The sequence below is a fragment of the Phocoena sinus genome, chromosome 3, assembly GCF_008692025.1.
Source record: "Phocoena sinus isolate mPhoSin1 chromosome 3, mPhoSin1.pri, whole genome shotgun sequence".
Taxonomy (NCBI): domain Eukaryota; kingdom Metazoa; phylum Chordata; class Mammalia; order Artiodactyla; family Phocoenidae; genus Phocoena; species Phocoena sinus.
In genome coordinates this window covers 91,054,861-91,078,034 of record NC_045765.1, presented here as the reverse complement: position 1 = coordinate 91,078,034, position 23,174 = coordinate 91,054,861, and the positions used below count along the sequence as shown (strand labels likewise).

The 23,174-nt window shown below is 33.5% G+C and overlaps 1 protein-coding gene across 1 annotated transcript in view; it reads right to left on the bottom strand.

Moving 5' to 3' along the window:
- The window catches only part of ST8SIA4 (ST8 alpha-N-acetyl-neuraminide alpha-2,8-sialyltransferase 4), a 104,980-nt gene that overhangs the window by 71,210 nt on the left and 10,596 nt on the right, over positions 1 to 23,174 (bottom strand). The window contains exon 3 of the mRNA XM_032627801.1: positions 17,526 to 17,783. Coding sequence (XP_032483692.1) covers positions 17,526 to 17,783 — 258 coding nt within the window. The remainder of the gene's footprint in view (positions 1 to 17,525; positions 17,784 to 23,174) is intronic.

The window sequence follows — 23,174 nt, the reverse complement described above, 5'->3', positions numbered from 1 at the left end:
GGTATATCATCATGTAGTAAACAAAATAAACAAATCCTCAAGTTGATAGAAATAAATACAAAAATGACACATATCATGAAAATAACTAAGTGATTAAACAGAAGAGAGACGTTTTTCACAAACCCAGATTTGTTTACATATTTGGCAAGGGTGAGAAGAACAGTGTCATATTTTTTCTACGGAAATCACAGAATGAAAAAAAAATTAAACTCATTCTAGAAAACAAAGAAACAAATACCAGAGAAATATGTTAGACTATGGCATTCCCACACTTCAGTCAAAATCAAAATAGAGTCATTAGGCAAATTTGCTACAACTGCACAGATATTATTCAATAACTTAGTTTGTTTGGGGGGAGAGGGAAAGGTATGCCAAGGAATGGATATATTGTGCTTAAATCAAATAAACTTGCATGCACGTGATTGTTTTCTTTTTCACAAAAGTGAATATATATAGTAGCAAGACTAATATTTATTTGAATTATTATAAATGTTAAGTTTCTGGAAAATTCAAATAAAGGAATATTAAGGATACTCTCTAAATCCTTCCTTTGTAATTAAAAATGAAGGATCATTTTAACTTTTCTGAAGAGGGTATGAAGAGAAAATTCTGGCAGCTGTTGAGAAATTTCCTGTTCATTGTCTCGGGTAAAAATTCATTATTGGGATATTTCAGACATGGGGGTGGGAAACCAAGCAAGATCTTAGAATGTATTTTCAAGTACTCTTGTCCTAGTCAGGGAACTGGACTACTCCATTGATCAGTGGTTGCTGAGCAGTTAGTACTGTTTTACAGAGGGAAGAGAACTGATTTAGCATGGAATTTATGTTCTTAAAAATTATGTGGTACATTAAAAGGAAAGGAACAGCATTCATGAAATATTATGGCTGATACTTTAATTACCCATGCCAGAAAACCAAGGCAGAAGGACTATAACATTTTCTCTTTGCAATTCATGGTGTTAATAAACTAAGTACAATGCGGTCATCACAGTGGTTGTGGGAAACATACTTGAGTTTTCTAACTTTTAGTGATTACACCAGCAAACCTGTCACAGTAACAGTGCGTTGACATTTAACTTCCTTGTTTAAGAAAACAAAAATATTTTTGATTTGTCACTCTAAATTATAAATTTTTTCTTCTTTTCATTTTTTGGAAAGTATAATCCAAGATTGAAAAATGATTTCTAATTTAGTATATATAATTTACTTGACATTTGGTCCTGGAAAGACAGTTGGTATAATGTTCAGAAGAGTTAGGTATTCTGATACCATCAAGCATTCAGAAAAGTATCATATCATGAGTGGATAAAAATGAATGTTTCATTTTCTAATATCACAAGGCAGACCAAGGCAACTTCACATTCATTACATCGTATTTATTTTAAGTGGATCTTTCTCATACTCTGTTTAGTAGAAAATAACATTTTGACTGGCGGAAAGCCCTTGATCTCCATAATTCTTTCATCTTCCATATCTGATTCATCACAAAGCCCTAAAAATTCATCTCAGAAAATTCCTCCTGAATATACTCTCTCTTCTCTATTTCTATTGATATTTTCTCAGCTTAGGTACCACCATGTTTTTTTGAACTATCATTGGAATAATTTCCTAATTAACTATTTTTCAAACTGTTAGCTGGAACAATTGGTGGATCATAAATTGATCTGCAACTTTTAAAGAATGAAGAAGAACAAAACTGTCTATAATAGAAAATGACAGTGTTCCATGCACATAATTTTATGGAAATTTATTTCAGATTTACATGTGTGTGTAGTAATTGTAGCTGAGGAAGCAATAGCAGGAGTATATCATGATATAAGTTGTATTTCTTGCTATGCATTTTTTTTAAACAGTACTGAAAAACATTGCTCTAACCAGTTCTGTAACACAAGGACTCCAGCTTGATCATTCTCTGTTTCAAGGATGGTATCATCTTATTAATATGCACATTTGACCACGATACTATCCTAACCAAAAACCTTCAGTGATATCAGTCCAAGGGCTTTCATAATTTGCCCCTACCCTTACCTCCCAGAATTTTCTCTCTATACGTTTGCCTGTCTTAGATCCCAATGGCATCAGACTACTCCATGTACTTTTCTGTCTGTGTCCCTTTATTTATGATGATACCTCTGCCTGAAATGACTACCTAAGACACTCTAGCCTCCAACCTCAAAAAATCCTACTTTTTCTTAAAACTCAAAGGTTAATATCCATTGCAATGTTTCAAATGATTTCTTTGGCAGAACTAATTGCTTCTGCTGCACTGTTCTAAAATATTTACTTATATCTTTATTCTACAATGTATGGAACTTGATTACATTTAGTTGCTTGTATAGGGTTGATATCTTTAATGCAATTAGTCAAGCTAACCATAATAATAATGACGGTTACTCTGTGTAGGTGAATTGAGAACCTGTTTACAATGGTATTTGATCTCTGTCTTCTAGGAGCACTGCTGAGCGTTTAAATCAAGTCCTGAAAATTCACAGGCCCCTGGGCCACAGGTTAACATAACTCTGAAAAATGGGCAATTTTGCTGGGCTATTTCCCCATTTAAAGGGGCAGGCTCTCATGGGCTTGTGATGAAAAATGCAAAAGAAAACATACCTGCCACCTGGTTTGGGCCCTGAGGCTGTCAGTTTGTGAGCTCTGCACTAAATCTTCTGATTCCCTGTACAAACACTTCAATATTTATTTTTAACATGTATGTTCTGTTAAACATGTTAAACATGTTTCATTAGAAAGTTGATACAGTGTGTGTTTTGGGAGGTGAATTAAGGAACACAAAAGGTACTAATAAATATGTGTTAAGCTGAAAACTGCATTTTAACTGTAGTTGTTAAAATATTTAACTCTCAGAAGGTGTGCTAACTAAAATACACAAAAATTGAAAAAAGTCAGAATTATTTAAATTACAACAAGAAATACAATCTGTTTCACTAATGTGAATGTATGTACATGTCTAAAAGGTAAGTAGGATTATTGTTAATGATCTCAGTTATCGAAGCTTAAAAAGCATGAAAGGCCCATTCACACAATGCTTCGGTAAAATGATGTATGCCAAGAATAAGGGCAAGAATATCCATACAAATATAACATTCCTGGAAAGGGAATTATTTTCCTGTCCCAAACTGAACTGCCTTAAAACTTAGCTTCACTCATTTTTATAATTAGTTCCTTCTGTCTCCCTGGCAGCAATGCTTTGTTCTTAGTTCTCTTATTACTGTCACTGTACTATTTTGTTATTCCTCCCTCCATGTCTGTCTCCTCCATCAGACTACAAACTCCAAACAGAACAGACCATGTAATTTATCTTTATATCCTTAATACCCAATGAAGCCCCTCAGAACTTGCCATCTAGTGGCTGCTTGATAATTGTTTGTTGAATGAAGAAATACTTGTTGAATTAATGGACTACAAATTAATGGAACCACTGTTTCCATTTTTAAACTTCAAATAAATGTTTTTTATTTTTTAAAATCGTCATATTTAGGAGCCATACATTTATGCCAAAGGATACCAGTACTTAAGAAATAATTATGGGACCTTAATTTTGAACTGTTTTTCTAAACAATTCTTAATCACAATAGAAAAATCCCTCTCAATTCTTTATAGGATCACATGCTTTTGACTCAAGACCATGTTGTTCAGTCTGATCATTTATATAATTCACTAAACATAATAAGAACTATCAGTTACTACCTTATGCAAGGTATTATACATAAGTAAGTTATTCAAACTTTAAAGAACATCCATATAATTAAGTATAAGTAATCATATTCTACAAATGAGGGGAAAAAATTGAGTTTACAAATCCTCAGAGCTGGGATTTAAATCCAACTTTGTATCTGAAACACTATGAATCCAAAATTTACTGCACGATACCACAGGTTCAAATGATTTTCATTGTCCAAAATACATACTCATTTTCTCCCTCTCCCCCCGCCCATGCACACATACACTACACTTGACTAGACAACAAAACTATAAGTTGCATTTTTATGTGTTTGTTTAAACGAAAAACATATTTCCTGATTAATATCACTCAGGTAGTGCTAGAGCTGTAACATGACCCCAAATCTCCTAACTCCCATATATATCACTCTTCTCATCTATACTCCAGAATTTTAACATAATTTTCAAAATTAAAATTGTTTTCATTTCCAATTTAAAAACAGTATTTGTGTTCACATACAAACACTAACAAAAAGAGAAGTTAAAATACTTTTCAAATATAGAACACTTGTACGTCTCCCTCTAAAATATAATCACTATTAACATTTGGTACCATACTGACTTCTAATATGTTAAATAAAAGTTTCCAGTAATGGCATAAGTCAAGCTGTGGTTCCAAGAATTTTGGTGGATGCCAGTGAAATAGATATGGGAAGTAGGAGATCTTATCTCCCAGAAAAATGTCAAGGTCCTTTCCCCAAAACTATACTAAATGATGTTGCTATAAAACAATTTCTCTCCATTTTGATAATGCTTGTATTCACTGGTTCTTCTTTATATATTTTGTTCATATGGTGACTTCCCAAGGCCCTGACCTCATCACACTTACAATAATTCATATGAATCATTAAAATGTAGTCTTGTTCCATAGAAAACAAGCTTATGGTTACCAAAGGGGAAAGGGATAAATTAGGAGTTTGGGATTAGCATATACACACTACTGTATATAAAATAGATAACCAACAAGGACCTACTGTATAGCACAGGGAACTATACTCAATATCTTGTAATAACCTAGAGTGGAAGAGAATGTAAAAAAAAGAATATATATATATCTATATATCTGAATCACTTTGCTGTATACCTGAAACTAACACGACATTGTAAATCAACTATATTTCAACCAAAATTAAAAATAAACAAACAGACAGAAACTTAGTCTTGTTTTTCTTTGGCTAAGAAGTGATACCCTTCCCCTGATTTTAAGTCTTAACATTGGCTTGCATACATCAGGAGGAAAGGCAACACTCCTGGACCAAAGGAAACGAAAAGCCAGATTAGAGGATACAGTATTAAGTAGAGAATGCTATTTCCACAAGTTGACTGATGAAAAGGAAATTTATTCATAGAACATGGCAACCAGAAGGGAAAAAGAAATCACACAACAATGCAAGTTGACAGGCTCTATTCCAAAGTTGTCTACTGAATCATAAGAAAATAGAGTCATAGAGTTTCAGAGCCAGAAAGGTATTTATGAGTCCATCTAGTTCAATGGCTAGATTTGGCATATCAGGAAAACTGAAGCTCAAAATGGTTTATATTACTTGTTCAAAGTCACACAGCTATATTTAGTGGCAATACCAGCAAGAGGATCCAAGTTTCTGAATTCTCTCATGAGTATTATTTCAACTACACTCTTTGGGAGAATATATACTGATTAGCAACAATGACCATTTTAGTGCAAATATTTACATCTTCTGTGTACCTGGGTCACAGATATAATTTTACTACCATGAATATACAATACCACCAATATGTTAATCCTAAACCATCAAAAGGAAGAAAAATTTACATTTATTGAATAACTGATTTGTACTTGGATTTATTCTAGACAGTTTCACACACATTATCTCATTTACTTCTATACTCACAAAAAAGGGAAGATAGAGATTATTTTCCTCATATTATATATAAAGAAACGGGGGCTTAGAGAAGTAAATAAATCATTTAAGACTGAATATAAATTAGATGGAAAAGATGGAACTTGAAACTAGATTTACCTGACTTAAAGGTTTATCACATTTTTGAGGGGGCGGGGGTTGTACACGGGCCTCTCACTGTTGTGGCCTCTCCCATTGCTGAGCACAGGCTCCGGATGCACAGGCTCAGCGGCCATGGCTCACAGGCCCAGCCGCTCCGCGGCATGTGGGATCTTCCCGGACCGCCCCTGCATCGGCAAGCAGACTCTCAACCACTGCACCACCAGGGAAGCCCCGTTTATCACATGAGTGATAAATAAGTCTCCTGCTTGATGATCTGTCTCTAGAATATTTTGACATATATTTTTGGCACATAGTAAGTGCTTAATTAAAGAAAGGAATTCTCACAGGATGGTCCACAGACCACGACTGGAGAAAATGCTAAACATTATAAAGTCAGCTTGGTGTTTATTTAATTTTTTACTGTTTTTTCCCTAGCTTTATTGAGATATAATTGACATATAACATTATGTATGTTTAAGGTGTACAACATGATTATTTTATATATGTACATATTGTGAAATCATTGTCACACATAGTTACCATTCACCCAGTTACCAGTTTTTGTGTGTGTGTGATTTTATTTGTTGTCCAATTTTTGTTAGCCTAGACTTTGAAGAATGGCTGGTAGTTTGTGGAAATGTCAGACATTAAAATAACCTTCCCTCTTCTGTCTTTCATGCTAAGTCACGAAAACTTGAAATGTACACTAATTAAGACCATTTCTCACTGGTCTTCACATTTCAGAATAAACGTACAACTAAAAACTTCACACACACTCTAGTGCGGCACTGACTGCTATTTCTAATTTAAAAAGATAAGTGTTTTCAATCTTCATTTGAAAATAAAGTGTTGGACTTTGAGTATGAGAGAAAAAACTTCTGTTGTTGCTTCCTTCTTCAACTTACCGTGTACACTCAGGAAAGTCACTTAGACTCTCTGTTTTATGGAAAAATGTGGTTTGTTAACCTAAGCCTAACTTCTACAGAGGAACCCCTAAGCCTAACTTCTTCAGAGGAAACAATGGGAACCAATTTGGATTTTTCAAGATTCATTTTCTGTCATCCAAAAAATGTTACACTTTAAGACGTGGCATATTTATATTCACTATCATTTGCCCTTTCCATGTATTATATAATTCATAGAGTCCTTGATTTTCTTAAATTGCCTTCCACCGTCTATCCCCACTGTCTCTATCCTACTTTGCCCCTCATTATCTCCATCTTTAGACTATTTTCAGTATTCCCATCTTTGTCCCCCTGTAATTGATCACCTAAAAATCTTCCTGAAATTTAAATGTGATCATGACATTCCTCTCCTGAGTGGCTCCACAGACTACTTGAAAAATTAAATCCAATCTCCTTAGCAAGATATAATGGACTCTGCATAACCTGTCAGCTTCCCTCTCCAGCCTTACCTGCTTCTTTTGACCCACACAACCTTCTATTCCATCATACTGAAACTACTCACAGGCCCAGAAAAGCCACTCATTCCTATACCCAGGTTCCTTGGTGCATCATAGATCCAGTTTGGACTAGGTCTCACTTTCTTTTCTCTCCTTTCCTTACTTCTTCAGTTTTCATCATAATTTAACTTGTGTTGCTTCTCTCAGGAAATCATCTTGACCATCCAGCTTATGTATCCTCTCTGCCTCATTATCAGTGCCTAGTTCTGTGAGTACCTCTAATAAAGCAATTTGTGCATTATCAGTTCATTACTTTATTTTCTTTACAGGACTACAATCATCTCAGATGTAAAGAATTGATCTTCATTTTTGTATCTTCCTGATAAATAGGTGAATAAAAGAGTGAAGGAATTAATGAAAAAATTATAAGGAAGATCAAAGCTATGCTATGTATCACCTGAAAGCAATAGGTATGAAAAGTTCAATTGTGTTTGGCTTTGGAGTACATATTTTGGGCTGATGTCCACTTACAGATGAGTTTAATAGTAGACAAATAACAAATGCTTTAAACCCAAAACTGAAGGTATATTTTGAAAATCCATGGAATGACCAACTTCCCATTTGCTAATGCTCCTTTGATATCAGGAAAGGATGATTTCTACCATATTTTACATTAGTATGACCCTTACCACTGAAGTTTATGGATTTCATCACATTTGCCTCCTCTAGTATCTCCCTTATTGAGTGTTCTTTCTCTTTCTTACCTTTGATTTATTTATTACCATGGTCCTTCCATCTGCAAATATGCTCATGCTTCTATACCTTTACATTCCTCTTATGCTTATAATAAGAACAACAACAAAACTCCAACAAGAACAAACAAATAAACCAACAAACTGTAAGGATCTTTCTTGGACTACAGGATACCATGTAAATCCTTAACATGGTGAAACGATCCTTCATTATTTAAGGCCAACATACCCTGCCATTTCCCCTTCCACATTGTCCTTCAATATGAACCTAATAGTAGAGTAGTCCCAAACACTGCCTTACCATAAGACCATTGAAAGCATTTGTCTTTGTGCTTACTGGTCCCTTTGCCTGAGATTCCTCTTTTCCATGGGTTGAATGACTAATCATCCAGATGTACAATGATTTACTCATCCTTTCTTGCTGTGTGTTATAAAATGCATTTATACTTCAACAATTGTTCACATTTGGGTAGATTCCTAGAACTGGAAATAGTAAATAAAGGAATCTACTATTTTTAAGGGTTGGGGGACATTATAAACCTGATTTTTGGAAAAGTTGTATCAATCTATATTTTTAAAAGCATTTCAAAGGAGTGCCAACATCAGAATAACTTTATGCTGAATACTAAGAATGTTAAACATCCTTGTTAGATTGATAGATGAGAAACTGTAGTTGTTTATAATATTGCATTTTTAGAAAACAGTCACCCAAGTCCAGGAAGTGCAGAGAGTCCCAGGCAGGAAGCCCAAGGAGGAACACACCAAGAGACATAGTAATCAAACTGACAAAAATTGAAAACAAAGAAAAAATACTAAAAGCAACAAGGGGAAAATGACAAATAACATACAAGGGAACTCCCATAAGATTATCAGCTGATTTTGCAGCAGAAACTCTGCAAGCCAGAAGGGAGCGGCATGATATATTTAAAGTGATGAAAGGGAAGAAACTACAACCAAGAATACTCTACCCAGCGAGGCTCTCATTCAGATTTGATGGAGAAATCAAAAGCTTTACAGACAAGCAAAAGCTAAGAGAATTCAGCACCACCAGACCAGCTTTGAAACAAATGCTAAAGGAACTCCTCTAGGTGGGAAAGAGACTAGCAACTTAAAACAACCTGGTACATATATAGACTGCTATATCAAAACCTCACAGGAACAGCAAACCCAAAAACTACAATAGATACACACACAAAAAAGAAAAAGCAACCCAAACACAACACTAAAGATGGTCATCAAACCACAGGAGAAGAGAATAAAAGAGGAAGGGAAGAAAAAAGATATACAAAAAGAAACCCAACACAATTAAGAAAATGGCAATTGGAACACATATACTGATAATTACCTTAAATGTAAATGGATTAAACGCTCCAACCAAAAGACATAGACTGGATGAATGAATACCAAAACAAGATCTGTATACATGCTGTCTACAAGAGACCGACCTCAGACCTAGGGACACATACAGACTGCAAGTGAGGGGACAGATGAAGGTATTCCATGCAAATGGAAATCAAAACAAAGCTGGAGTACCAATACTCATATAAGACAAAATAGATTTTAAAAATAAAGACTGTTATAAGACACAAAGAAGGTCACTACATAATGATCAAGGGATCAGTCAAAGAAGAAGATATAACAATTGTAAATATATACGCACTCAACACAGGAGCATCTCAATATATGAGGCAAATACTAACAGCCATAAAAGGGGAAATCGACAGTAACACAATAATAGTGGGGGAATTTAACACCCCACTTTCATCAATGGATAGACCATCCAGACAGAAAATCAATAAGGAAACATAGGCCTTAAATGACACATTAGATCAGATGGACTTAATTGAGATTTAAAGAGCATTCCATCCAAAAGCAGCAGAATACACATTCTTCTCAAGTGCACATGGAACATTCTCTAGGACTGACCACATGCTGGGCAACAAAGCAAGCCTACGTAAATTTAAGAAAATTGAAATCATATCAAGCATCTTTTCTGACCACAACACTATGAGATTAGAAATAAGCTACAAGAAAAAAACTAAAAAAACCCACAAACATGTGGAGACTAAACAACATGCTACCAAACAACCAGCGGATCACCGAAGAAATCAAAGAGGCAATCAAAAAATACCTAGAGACATATGAAAATGAAACCACAACAATCCAAAACCTATGGGATGCAGCAACAGCAGTTCTGAGAGGGAAGTTAATAACAATACAATCTTACTTCAGGAAACAAGAAATCTCTCAAATAAACAACCTAACCTTACACCTAAAACAACTAGAGAAAGAAGAACAAACAAAACCTAAAGTTAGTAAATCATAACCTAAAGTTAGAAATCATAAAAATCAGTGCAGAAATAAACAGAGACAAACAGAGACAAACAAAACCTAAAGTTAGTAAATCATAACCTAAAGTTAGAAATCATAAAAATCAGTGCAGAAATAAACAGAGACAAAGAAAACAATAGCAAAGATCAATGAAACTAAAAGCTGGTTCTTCAAAAAGATAAACAAAGTTGATAAACTTTTAGCCAGACTCATCAAGAAAAAAGGGAAGAGGACTCAAATCAATAAAATTAGAAAATGGGATAGTCACTTTAAAACAACGTTTTAAAATTTAAAATAGTTTGTCAAGTCATTGTCATTTCCATTTTAAAAAAAAGTATCTCTTGTAGATAAAATCTTTTTTTTCCAAGGAGTGACATGATTGGAAGAAAAAGTTAGAGCCTTACCTCACATCACAATCCATAACAATTCCATATTTAGTTTTCAGTAAAATTTTAAAAACCATAAATAATTAGAATAAAACAGAAATTCTCATTTCTACCCAGAATATGAATTTTATGGTTAAAATCAATAGAAATAACAAAGATAATTAGTTTTTTTAAACTATAAAATTTCAGCTTAAAAATATGAATAAACCATTAAGTAAAAATAAGGTAGAAAATATATGTAGCAAATATCACATAAGCAATGTTGGTATTTCTAAAATATAAAGTGGTTATTTTAATTAATAAGAATTTAAAAATATCTTTCTAATGCCTGCACCAGTCTCCCTACCAGAAACTTAGTTGTTTGCAGTTAAAACATTTTATTTAAGCACAAACATTCTCAGTGAGAGTGCAAGGGAAAAAAATAAGGCCATTTTTGTGAACACGTAGAAAAGTAGGCATATTTTTTCTCCCCCAGAGAAGAGTCTATTTTGCTATAAAAGAGTTAGCATTCATAGAAGGTCAAAAAAGATGATTTAAAGTTTGCCATAAATTATCCACCAGTGGAGAATCAAACATCGGGTTATAAAAATGTATTGTATCAGTCAAGGTAAGTAAATTCTTCCATCTTTTTCTTTTGTGAAACATCTCATCCCTTCTCTTAGGAAGCTACATCATCATAAAGTAAAACATTTTTATCTTATTACTTTGGTTTCCTGAAGAAATATATCTTTTCACTACAATTCTTTCTAATTTTATACACTCAGATTTTATAGAAACTCATGAGTAGTGTTCCTGTGTCTTCACATTTCATATTATCTAATATGTTATTCAGTGTCAACTATATACACGTTTGATATATTTGATAAATTTGAGGAAGGTTTGACTTCTTGTTTATATAAGACAAAGAGAATTTGCATTTCTAGCCAATGGTCATGGCTTAGAAAAAGTGGTAATAAATTTAACTTTCAACTACATTTGACTCAAGCTAGGTGTGCTTTAATATCAGTCGACATTAGTTTAGATTTACAGTTTATGCATTTCTTTACTATTTATATTTCCCAACTGATACTTAGAAAATCACTTTGAAATAATAGGCCTATTATTATTATTATTAATATCATTGGATGTTGGAAATAATCATGTTTAGAACCTAAGGTATTTGTCCAATACTACATTTCCTGGCTTTATTTTTTATTGAAGTACAGTTGATTTACAATGTTATATTAGTTTCAGGTGTACAACATAGTGATTCTAGTAATTGTCAGGAACCCAGCTTTTCTGATTCCCAATATCTAGGACATTTCACTATACTACTCATCATAGTTCTGTATTTTCTTTTTAATTTTAAGGGTTTAAATGACCATAAATGACCTTATATATGACTCCTCTTACATATTAATTTTGGAATCCAGTGTTGTATTTAGTGTCTAAGGCAAGAATACATGAACACAAACCAAAATTTTCTCAATTCCTACATTAATTCTTTCATTCAATAAATAAGTAGCACATAACTTAATGTATCAAATTTGGTACTAGGTCCTAAATATACAGGCTAACTAAATCAGACATGGTGGAGAGTCCCAGCTTCCCTAGATCATACTGTTTAGGCATACTGAGAATTCCAGAACACTGAAAACCTTAATGCACATAAGAAGCACCTGGACACTGTGATCAAATGCACATTCTGACTCAGCAGGTCTGGTGCAAGTTCTGACATTCTGTATTTCTAACAAGCTTCCAAGTGATATTAATGCTGGTAGTTCAGAACCACAATCTGAATAGCAAGGATTTACTTATATAAATATGTATATATTTAAATGGCTATTTTAAGTGATCTTTCATTGCTGTTCCTATATTTTAAGAAAAGAAATATGAACCAAGAGGAAATTAGAAGGAAATTAGTCAAGCACTACAGGAACTGAAGATGTTGATTAACAAAGGAAAAACGAGCAAAGTTGTCTAGACTAGAAGAAGATGGGGACAAGAAAAAATGCAGAAAAGGAAGGTAGAAAGAGAGAAATAAACAAACAAAATTAAATTTGGAATTCCAACCAGCCAGAACAACAAAGTGTTTTGCAGCTCTTAGTTAACCATTTCTGAATCATTCAAGTCATACTCATTATTTCTAGTATCTCTGTTTAAGCACAGTGAGGGGTGGCATTTGATGGTCAAAAAATATCAGTTGCCAATTGCAACTGTTAAGTAACCCCTCCCCCAGTGTTCTCTCTATAACATCAAAGCTAGTACACTGTGGGACCAGGTTTACTTTAGATGAGGCTGGACAAGATCCCTCTTCTATGGAAAACCAGTACTGACAGGCTGCCTGACATTTCCTACTATCCACAGACAGCCCAGAGAATGGAAAGAATGCCCCATCATTCTTACGTGGGGGGAAGAGAAGAGCAGGGAAGGTGGAATGAGGATTTGTTCCCCACCACCTTTCAGCATTAAAATTAGGAAATATCTGATTTTTTTGGTTCTCATTAGAAAACCACAATTGTTAAGTTTATGAAATTCTTGAGTATAGACAATACAGATATTAGAATGTATGTTTTTGTAAATATATATGGGACTAAAATATCCAAAAAATGTGAAAAATAAAGGCAGAAAAATTGAAAAGCACTTTATATATCATTTTGCAAAATCCAAAACAATTTTCTCCACTAAATAGTTGTATTCTTTAATGTAAGATATGCACTGTTACAATAATTTTATACCTAACACCAAGTAAAAAAAAAAAAAACAAAAAGACCCAAGAAAGGATTCAAAGATACTTTTAAACAGATTGCATGAAGGGAGCTTTTTAACCCTGTTTTCCTTTACCTACAGTGATATATAAAGGACATATTATGTCTTCAAAACTCTAGATTCTTGAAATATTATAGCAAACCTTTAGATAAGTAATTATACATGGGGTAAACTTAGGGCTGAGATTTCGTAGAGACAATTCTGTGGTTTCTGTGAGTAGGTAAGTTGTAACACTCTAAGGAAGAAAGGAATAGTTCATACAATAATCTCAGTTTCTAAATTAGAAAACTAAAGTACAGCAAGGCGTACAACTTCATCCAATATCACCTACAATGAACACTCCTCGGACCCCTCGGACCCCTGGAACATATATTGGGTGACAGTTTTCCTCTGCAGCACTGACTCCATCTCTTTCCAATATTTAGCATATGTCAGGCCATCCAAATATAAAATATAGAATTTAATATCAATAGGACAGTGTCTCTAATGCTCACCAGGCGAGAGAAGGTTTATAACTGACACATCAATGCCAGATTAAACTAAATTTTTGCTTATCTGGAGCTGTATGACAAGATCTTTAGCATCACAAGAACTTTATTATCCTTTATGAATTTTCCCTATCAGACAGAATTGCAAGTCAAGAAAAGCATGATATTTTCAACCTGAGTGACTGACCACCCATGTTTCTCTATCCTGGCCTCTTCCTTACAACATGGCACTCGCTGATTGAGGAACTATAGACTAACTGTCTTGAGGGTTCCACATATAAAAATCACTGATCAAGTGGACATAACACTATTATTTGAATTATGATTTTAGGCATTTTTTATTAAGAAATAAAATCATTTCTCTTATGTCCAGTTTTCTGTTATTTAGGTACATATGAAACCTAGATTTTACAAATCAGTTCAATATTTAATCAGTAATTAGAGAATCAAAGTAAGGCTTTAATTGATTTTCTTATCCTCATTTTTTTCCTTTAAGCTCCTATTTTGTATTATATCCCACAAAACCCAGCATTTAATTTAATTGATTAACTTATGATACAAACAGCCACTGAGGGAATATCTCTTCTAGGAGAGGAAATGCATGACATTGTGTGTGTGTCTGCATTTATGTATAGTTACCATTACATGGGCAAAAATACAACGTGAGCACTTTTCACTGGCTTATTTAAAAATATTGTGGGATATTAAAAATAACTTTCTCCAGAACTACACTTCACAGGACAATAATGCCATGTATCTGCACCTTGCCCTCCTCCTCAATAGCACAACTGTTTGGAGCAAGAGATTCCTGTGTGCATATGATAATGCATTCTGTACATCATTAAACAAAGAAGATAGCATTTTATTTCTTTAAAGTACTTTCAGAAAAAATAAAGTTTAAAATCTAACTAATGCTGAATGAAGATATTATCTAAAGATAATGCTTTGCTTTATAAAGTTAGAGGTCAACTTGAACATAATACCTGGGTGAATCTGATCCTTGAGGGGGGTCACTGAATTAACAGTGTCCTCTGCAAGCAGATCAGGTGTCAGTTATCTCTCTCATAACAAACTTACTATCTAACAAGAAAAATGGGAAACAAACAAACAAACTGGGGACAACAGGTTACACATGCAACCAACCAACCAAAACTATCTATACCTATGCTGATATGCATACACACAATACAGCTCTGGGAAGGTGTGAAATTTGAAAGATTTTTAAAGATTGTTACTAAAATTTGTAACAATATTAACCAGCTTGACATGGATGGCAAACTATTTCAAGGAATAGGGCTTTGATTGAGGTTTAATGCAAAAGTCCTCTTTGATGTTCTAGAGTAGAATAGACACATGTACAGAAACAAAAGGTCATATACTCTTGGGGAAGGAAAAGATATTTGGCACATAGATGATGAGTCAGATGCCATGAGAAAGATTAGAATTTTAGGAAGGATGGAGGTCTGGTAGTGATATGTCATTGAAGTCCCTTGTGTCCATGAGACTCAAGGGGATGAATTTCCAAACTAGGTATTATTACAAAAGAAAAAGGTTTTTCTCCAGGGATTATTTGTTTCTAATGCAAAATGTATTCCTGCCAAAGTTTACCTGGAAAATCATAATCCCAATCATGGGCTACACTTCCCTAGTATATACTTTAATCTACAACATTCCAACTTCTAATTTTGGAAAGCAGTAAAAATAGGAGGAAAAGAATAAAAAACAATTATGGCAATAATTTTCATGCCTTCATTAAGATGCTTATCCTCATTTTTTTCTACTTCTTGGTAAGAGCATAACAATTATAGACTCAGGATTGGTCACTATTGTGCTCTTGTTAAATAAGTTTTTAAAATAATCATAGCGTAGAAAAGTATAAAGAACCTCTTGAAGTTCGATTATGCTCAAACACCAGTGAGTGACTTACAATAAACATAACTTCTGGAGATCTAATGCACTGCCTAATGATTATAGCCAACAATACTGTATTATCAACTTTAAAGTTGCTAGAATACTAGATCTTAACTGTTCTCACCACAAAAAAAGAGAGGAGATAATTATGTGATCTGATTGAGGTGTTAGCTGACACTACAGTCTTAATTTCAGAGTTAAAGGTGAGGCTAAATCTAGTGGGTTATGTAGATCCCAATGCTAAAGCTTAAAGGGGTGTAGGAACAAGGAGTCAGTTGCATTCAGATCCTGTAGCCCTCCAGGATTAATCAACCTTACAAATTCTCTTCTTCACCTTGCAACAATTTCTACTGTGCTCTAAAATATTTTCCTCTTCACTTAATCTGCCCCCTGATTTTAATCTCTTCAGAAATTCTAGAAGACTTACTCTTCCTTCACAGCCATACTTCACACAGACTTCAAAGTTTGAAGCTCATTACTTCCACTTCCACTGTCGTTCCCTCATCAAATATTTTTGTCTCCTCTTTGGACACAATTTTCTTGGTATATCTACATATTGACAAGGTTTTTCTTTCAGTTCAATCAACTTAAAAGTTCAGGTTTTTAAAGGCTCAACTGATGTCAAATCAATCTCTGACCCTGCATCCAACTGAGAAACGATAGTATGGCAAAATGTTTGTAGTTATATTCATTGTTATGAATTGTATTCCCTGAGAGTATTCTCTTATGATTTTTCATGGTTATTATTCTTTTATAAAAAACTGTTGCCTATTTATGATTAATACTTATATAATTGTATTTATTTTTAATACTATAGTTCAAAAAGATTTTTTTCAAGATCTATACTTTCAAAGGCTGGATTCCAGCATAGCTTCAAGACTTCAAGTTATTTGTCAACATGGCAAGTCAGCATACTTTCCAATCTATCTTTATATTGCAGTATTTCATATTTCAAAATACACATTTCACTTATTCAGCAAATATTTCTGAAGAACTAAAACAAGCCAAAAAACTCTATTTAGATATACTGAGAATTAAAAAGTGCTAATTAATATCTGTTGTCATTACAACCTTAAGTCTACTGTTGTCTTTTTTCAGTTAATCAAAAGCTAGAACTAAACACATGACTCATCAAATATCTGCTGACCATCAATGAAAAACAAATAGCTATGTTTAATTTTGTGAGAAAACTAAAAAACTAAAATATACTACCATACACAAGTACCATGTATAAAGAGTGATGAAAGCAATTTGGTCCAAGGTATCAAATATAAACTTGTTAAATTATGTTCTTAGACTATGCTAAATAGTTGTCATTAAAAAAGTAAAATTAACTTATATCTGTTACATCATTGTATAGTAATGTTCATAATTTTATGAATAAATAAAATAATATAATTTATTGAATAGAAATAGGATTATGAATGTAATTAAGTGAATTAATTCATTCACTAATAGAAATAAATAATTATTTCTATTAGTGAATAAAATAGTTTTTCTGTGTATTATATTTAATAAAATTGTCATTTGGCCAAAAAGGAAAGCTGGTGTGAATCTTATTGCTATGAGATCATCTTTTCTTTCAATGATATAATAATTTTAATTTTACATTCCAGGGTAAGTGTAAATTTGGATACTACACAAAGACATAAAAGATAAATATTTGTTTCAGATTTCAATAATTCATAATATTAATATTAGATTTAAACATTTCTGCCAGTGTTCTACTCCTAAATAAAGGGTCTTTGAAGAAATTACAATCTTTAGGAACAAAAGAAAGCTCACCTTATTACAAAATTGTGACTGTCAATCTCTTTTCCACATTCACTATCTAGTAGAATGCCAGAATTTCCAACAACTGCACAGGTCTTAAATCTTCGATTTTTCATTGGTGAAACTTCAGGTAGGAGGCTATGCAGATCCTGAGAAATGTTTAGTGTCCGGCGTCTGTCCAGCACATAGTGTATGACATCACCAGGCTTAAAACTGCTCTTGACCACTGAGACATCTCGTTCTGCATCTAGGAAACGAAGAATGTTCTTCCTATATTTGAGATACAAGCAAAGTTTTCCATTAATGACAACATGTCCAAGGACTGGTAATATCATTTACAAAGTAACATATGATAAGATATAAATTGGTAAATCACTAAACTTTAATATTCAGGTGGTAACTAAACCAACCAATTAAGTACATTCTAAAGGAAATAAAATATATTTTTAAAACGTCATTTGCACAGTTTTTCAATGATTTTGTAAATAGATATATAGTATACACACCTATCTGTGCAGTGAAAAAGGTCCCCTATCAAAATTTATAGAAAAGTTTATTAAATGAAATACTATTGCCATGACTTGACTTTCCTTAGCTAGATAGTATTCTGCCAGACTTAATTATCTATAATCATCTATTTTGTTCAGTGTTGTCTAGTTAAGGTGAATAGAAAAACTTGAAATTGTTTAGAATCATAATTTAGTTAACTATTAAAGGATTGAATTTTCTAATAAAATTATTAACATTTATCAAAATCATGTATATATTATAATTATTTGAAGTAAAGTTAAACTACAGCACTATATATATATGTGTATATATGTGTATATGTGTATATATATATATATACACATATATATGCATATATATATGTGTATATATATGTATATATATATGTGTGTGTGTGTGTATATATATATATATATATATATATATATATATATATATATACACATATATATGAAAGTTTTCTTCCAAGCTCAAGAATCCAGGAAATAAGATGGCTATATTAGAGGAAAAGATGGACAGATAGAACATTGGACCTTGCAGGGCAGAGATAGCTAACTGTTCCTCAGTGTTCTTTCTTCCCTTCTTTTGTTTCCTATTTGAATCTTCTAAGTTTTACTTGGCCACACTGATGCTCAGCTAGAACATTTCCAAGTTTCCAAACCCAAGTGCAGCTGGGTGTGGTCACATGAATTAGTTTTCTTAAACAGGATATGAGTGGATCAAGTGCATCACTATAGGAGAAAGAAATAAACTTCTGATTTGTTTGATTCACTGTATTTTAAAGTCTCCTTTTTTATGGAAGCTTAGCCTATCCCATAACTAATAAAGAATCTGATAAAAGATATGAGATACTACATACACATATACGCACATATTAAGTTAGATGATGGAAAATAAGAAAATAGATATGGCTGCCTGGAAAGCTGGTGACTCTTGGCATGATACAGAATAGCACCTTATAAAACTGTGGTCTATAATAACTTAGGAGTCATACCCTATACGTAATAAGCTTGTTGCTCTTGGATAATTGCTTAAAAGGTGCTAGTATGTTGTTTTATGTTGGTTACCCATTTTAGCAAGGAACTAAGAGGCGAAGTCAGACATGAAATACCCAAGTTGCAAGTTGAGTGGAGGAGAATATCTCTGGCAACGGCCTATAATCTAAACTGTGTGAGAGTCCAGTAACTGGGAGCTCCTAAATGACTCCAATAATCCAATTAGCAAGAGATACAACTATAAATCAGAGCCATGTCAGCAGCAAGAAGGATATTGTCTTCTCCCCTAAGTCTATAGATTCAAACGTTTTAAGAGTAGCTGCCAATAAACTGTAGAAAAGGAGGGTTAGCTCAAAATAATTAGGGGAGAATCAGAAGGCTAAAGAACTGTGTTCAGAAGCAATCCTTAGGTGGGGTTATTCATACCAGGAACAAACTCCAAAGAAATAGCTCAGGAGCCTAGTAAGTTTTTGAGAGAATTATATTGACAAAGAAATCTATGAATCTGGCTTACAAAAGTTTGGGATTGCTTGATCCTCATGCTACCAAACATATACCACCCAGAAGTAATCTGAGAAAGCAGTCTTCTGGGTTGGAAGTTGGATAATACTTACTGAAGTGCTCTTAACGGCAAGCTTGAATTTTCAGAATGCTCAAAACAATGTCATTATTATAACATTCATGATAGGATAGACATTTTCCTCTAATGCTATTATTGTTTAAGCTCCATCACTATTTATAAATTTTATTATTAAGCACAAAATATGATCTCTTCCTATCACTCCATCAAAAGGGCAATTCCCCAAATCATACTCATAAACCAGAAGCATGACTAGCAAGGAGGGATGTAAAATAACTAACTCATCTTTCTTTTTGTTTTCTTTATTTTGGTTTGCTTTAAATAGGTCCCACTTTAACGTGTGATCTAATTAGGAAACCAGATGATTGAATACTTTATTTGGCCAGATTTTATACACAAGGCATACACCCATCAACTCTCTGAAAAAGAGACCATTTAAAAAATTTTTTTCTCGGGCTTCCCTGGTGGTGCAGTGGTTGAGAGCCCGCCTGCCAATGCAGGGGACACGGATTCGTGCCCCAGTCCGGGAAGATCCCACATGCCATGGAGCAGCTGGGCCCGTGAGCCATGGCCGCTGAGCCTGCGCGTCTGGAGCCTGTGCTCCGCAATGAGAGAGGCCACAATAGTGAGAGGCCCACACACTGCAGAAGAAAAAAAAAAAAATTTTTTTTCTCAAATGTTTGGAATTTCAGGTTTGCAAGGAGTAAAATTTGTACAGCAAAATCTATATAAATGCCCTACAAATGAAATTTAAAAATTAATAGAAATTATCAGGCATTATAATAATCTTAACAAAGTACAGACTACATAAGAAGAGAATTGCTGGTGAAATCAGCAGCCATAGAGAATATGAATTGCAGAAAATTGAGAACTCCTTCATTATGTTAAGCACATGTGATTCTTCAAAAAAGTTAACAGCTAGCACCAAGAGCAGCAATCAACTTTTGTACAAATTAACTACCACTTACTCGTTTGGTGAAAAAATTAAATAATGCCTGACACCTGTATTTCAACAAAAAAAATTTTTTCATTTCCTGTGAAAATGACAAGCTTGACTCTAAAATGAAGACTGCACGGATGTGGTCAGATCGCCAAACTAGATGGTGTTATTTTCCTTTGAACATAATTTAAAGGGGTTGCTGTAAGTATTTGAAGATGCCACTCACAAGTAGTGGCATGTTTGCAAGCATGAAGTGAATAGAGGTCCAGATTTCAAAGAAGACTCTTTAGCTTGGAAATCCAAAAAGGAAAATCCCCTTACTCATAAAGTTAACACTTAAACGCTTGTCAACTGATAGCAAGAGGGACTTTGCAATCACAGAACCTTTGCTGTGTTATAGAAAGTTAGCAGCAAAAATATTTTCAAACATATGTCTTCTAAATCTGAGTATAAGAGAACACCTTTAATTTATTCATTCTTAGGGAAAATTGATATTTAAAAAGTGGACTGTAAGAGTTCAGGAAGAAAATAATGCTTAATGTGATAAATAATTATTAAGTACAGATGATACTATTGTATGTATTACTCCAATGCTGTCTTACAGGCTCAACAGTAGTTTATTTTTTAAATGGAAGCAGTAAAAAATAGTAAAAGTATTTTCCAAGACAGAATACAAAATACCAATTCACACAGTCTAATCAAAATATAAAAATGTAAGTTTCGTAGAGAAAACTCAGAACAATTGTTAGTGTTGAATTTGCTTTTTTAAACTGAAAAGGGTGGGGGGACCTTGAATGTCTCTAGTTTGTTCTTTTTCCTGCATTGAACCAAACTTTCGTTTCTATTTTAGGGCTTAAATCTATACATGGAAAACTATCTGAGCTAAGATTCCTGGTGTAGGATACAAGAAAGACTGAAAATAATTACTATGAGTGAACATATTGATAAAATGCTTAATATTTTCTGGTAACAGTAAAGTTAGTTTTTTTTTTCTCCCTAGTAGGCTGTAGGTATTTTTAGATTATAGATTTAATGGACTGTAAAAGTTCTATGGATTTGCTAAGTCTAACTGTTGTTCACACTGTAAATCTATTAAAAAAAAAAAACAAAGAAGAAAACTAGTGCTTAAATGTAATTAACTAAATATCACTGGAAGCCTGAAAAACTCTTGTACTTACGCTGAACTGAAACAACACGTTAAGTACTACCAAGGAGAATATATACGCTTTGCTCAAAAGGTACTTGATATAAATGAAAACAGCAAGTTAAACAAAATTACTTTAGAATGAGAGAGATAGAAAGAAAACTCTAATTTCTGGGCTCTAAGGAAGCATGAATCAACAAAAGCTGATGTTTAATATGCAGGCTGTACCAGTATAAGTTTTTGTAATATGTGATTGAGTTACTACCAGATTTTTAAAGCAGAGGATTGTGTTTTTTGTGTGTGACTTAAAAGAACAGTAACAACATAAGATTCCTTACAGGTCTCTGTCATTCTGTTAAGCATAATGTAACTTTTGAAACCCTATTCGAAAAGCGAACACCTAAGTTCAGCAACTGTTTTATCGATAAAGATAACTGATAGAAATCAGGAAATATGCTTCACTTTTGGTAAGACTAAAAAATTAGTCATAAAGATTATATTTTTTGTTAGGCAATGCTGGCTTAAACTGAAAGACTGGTTTAGACTGTGAAACTGACAGGAATAGATTCTATACAGAAACTTTTCAGCTGAATTTTCAAGTAGAACTTCCCTTTCAACATCACCCACCACCTGAAATAGCAGCTGTAGAGTCCTGGGGAATTAATTTTCTAAACATTGTTTTCACTTGTGAAATGTTACATATAGCTAACCTATCACCAGGTGCCACTCTTTCTTCTCTGTAGGTTTCCTGTCAACAACAAGCACATGTGCTGTGGCAACTAAAATTTAATCTAAATGACATTGTTGACTCCATCAGCAAGTATTGTGAGGCAAATCTTACAGCTGGAACGCATCTCAAGTTGAGAAACAAATTAGGTAGTGATACATATATTAGGAATCAGTTTTTGCAAACTTTTGACTCCAGACAAAAATCAGTGAATCAATTCAGTTGTTACTGACATAGTTTACTAAAAAGAAAAAAAAAAGTTTAAGAAATGCCAAGTGTTTCATTATGCCTACAAAAAGCAGACAGAACACAATTTTTTGTCTCGAGATTATTTCTGCAAGGCAATATGCCTCGAAGCTCTGAAAAAAACATAACCTATAGCTTGTTAGGGCTTCTGAGCTAAGGGTCTTAGCTGTTATAGGAAAAATATTCTAGTTAGTATTAAAAGAAAAACCCTGAGCACAACCAAATGAAAAGGCAAAATTGTCTCAAAAAAGCTTGAAGAAAGCACTTTTTAGTTTACACCTCAGATAGACATTTGATATTTGGCCCAGCATTTGGTAATATTGGATGAATACTATCTTATATTATTTTAGAGCAAAAAACTCAACTTCTCTGTACTTCATAAAGATGCATTTTAATAGTAAGCATTTTTAGTATTAAACAATAGCCTTCCAGAAGATTTATCTCATAATAAGAGCTCTGGCTCCACAGTCAGGCCTGGCTTTTTGAAGCTTGACTCTGGGACTAACAAGCTGTGTGACC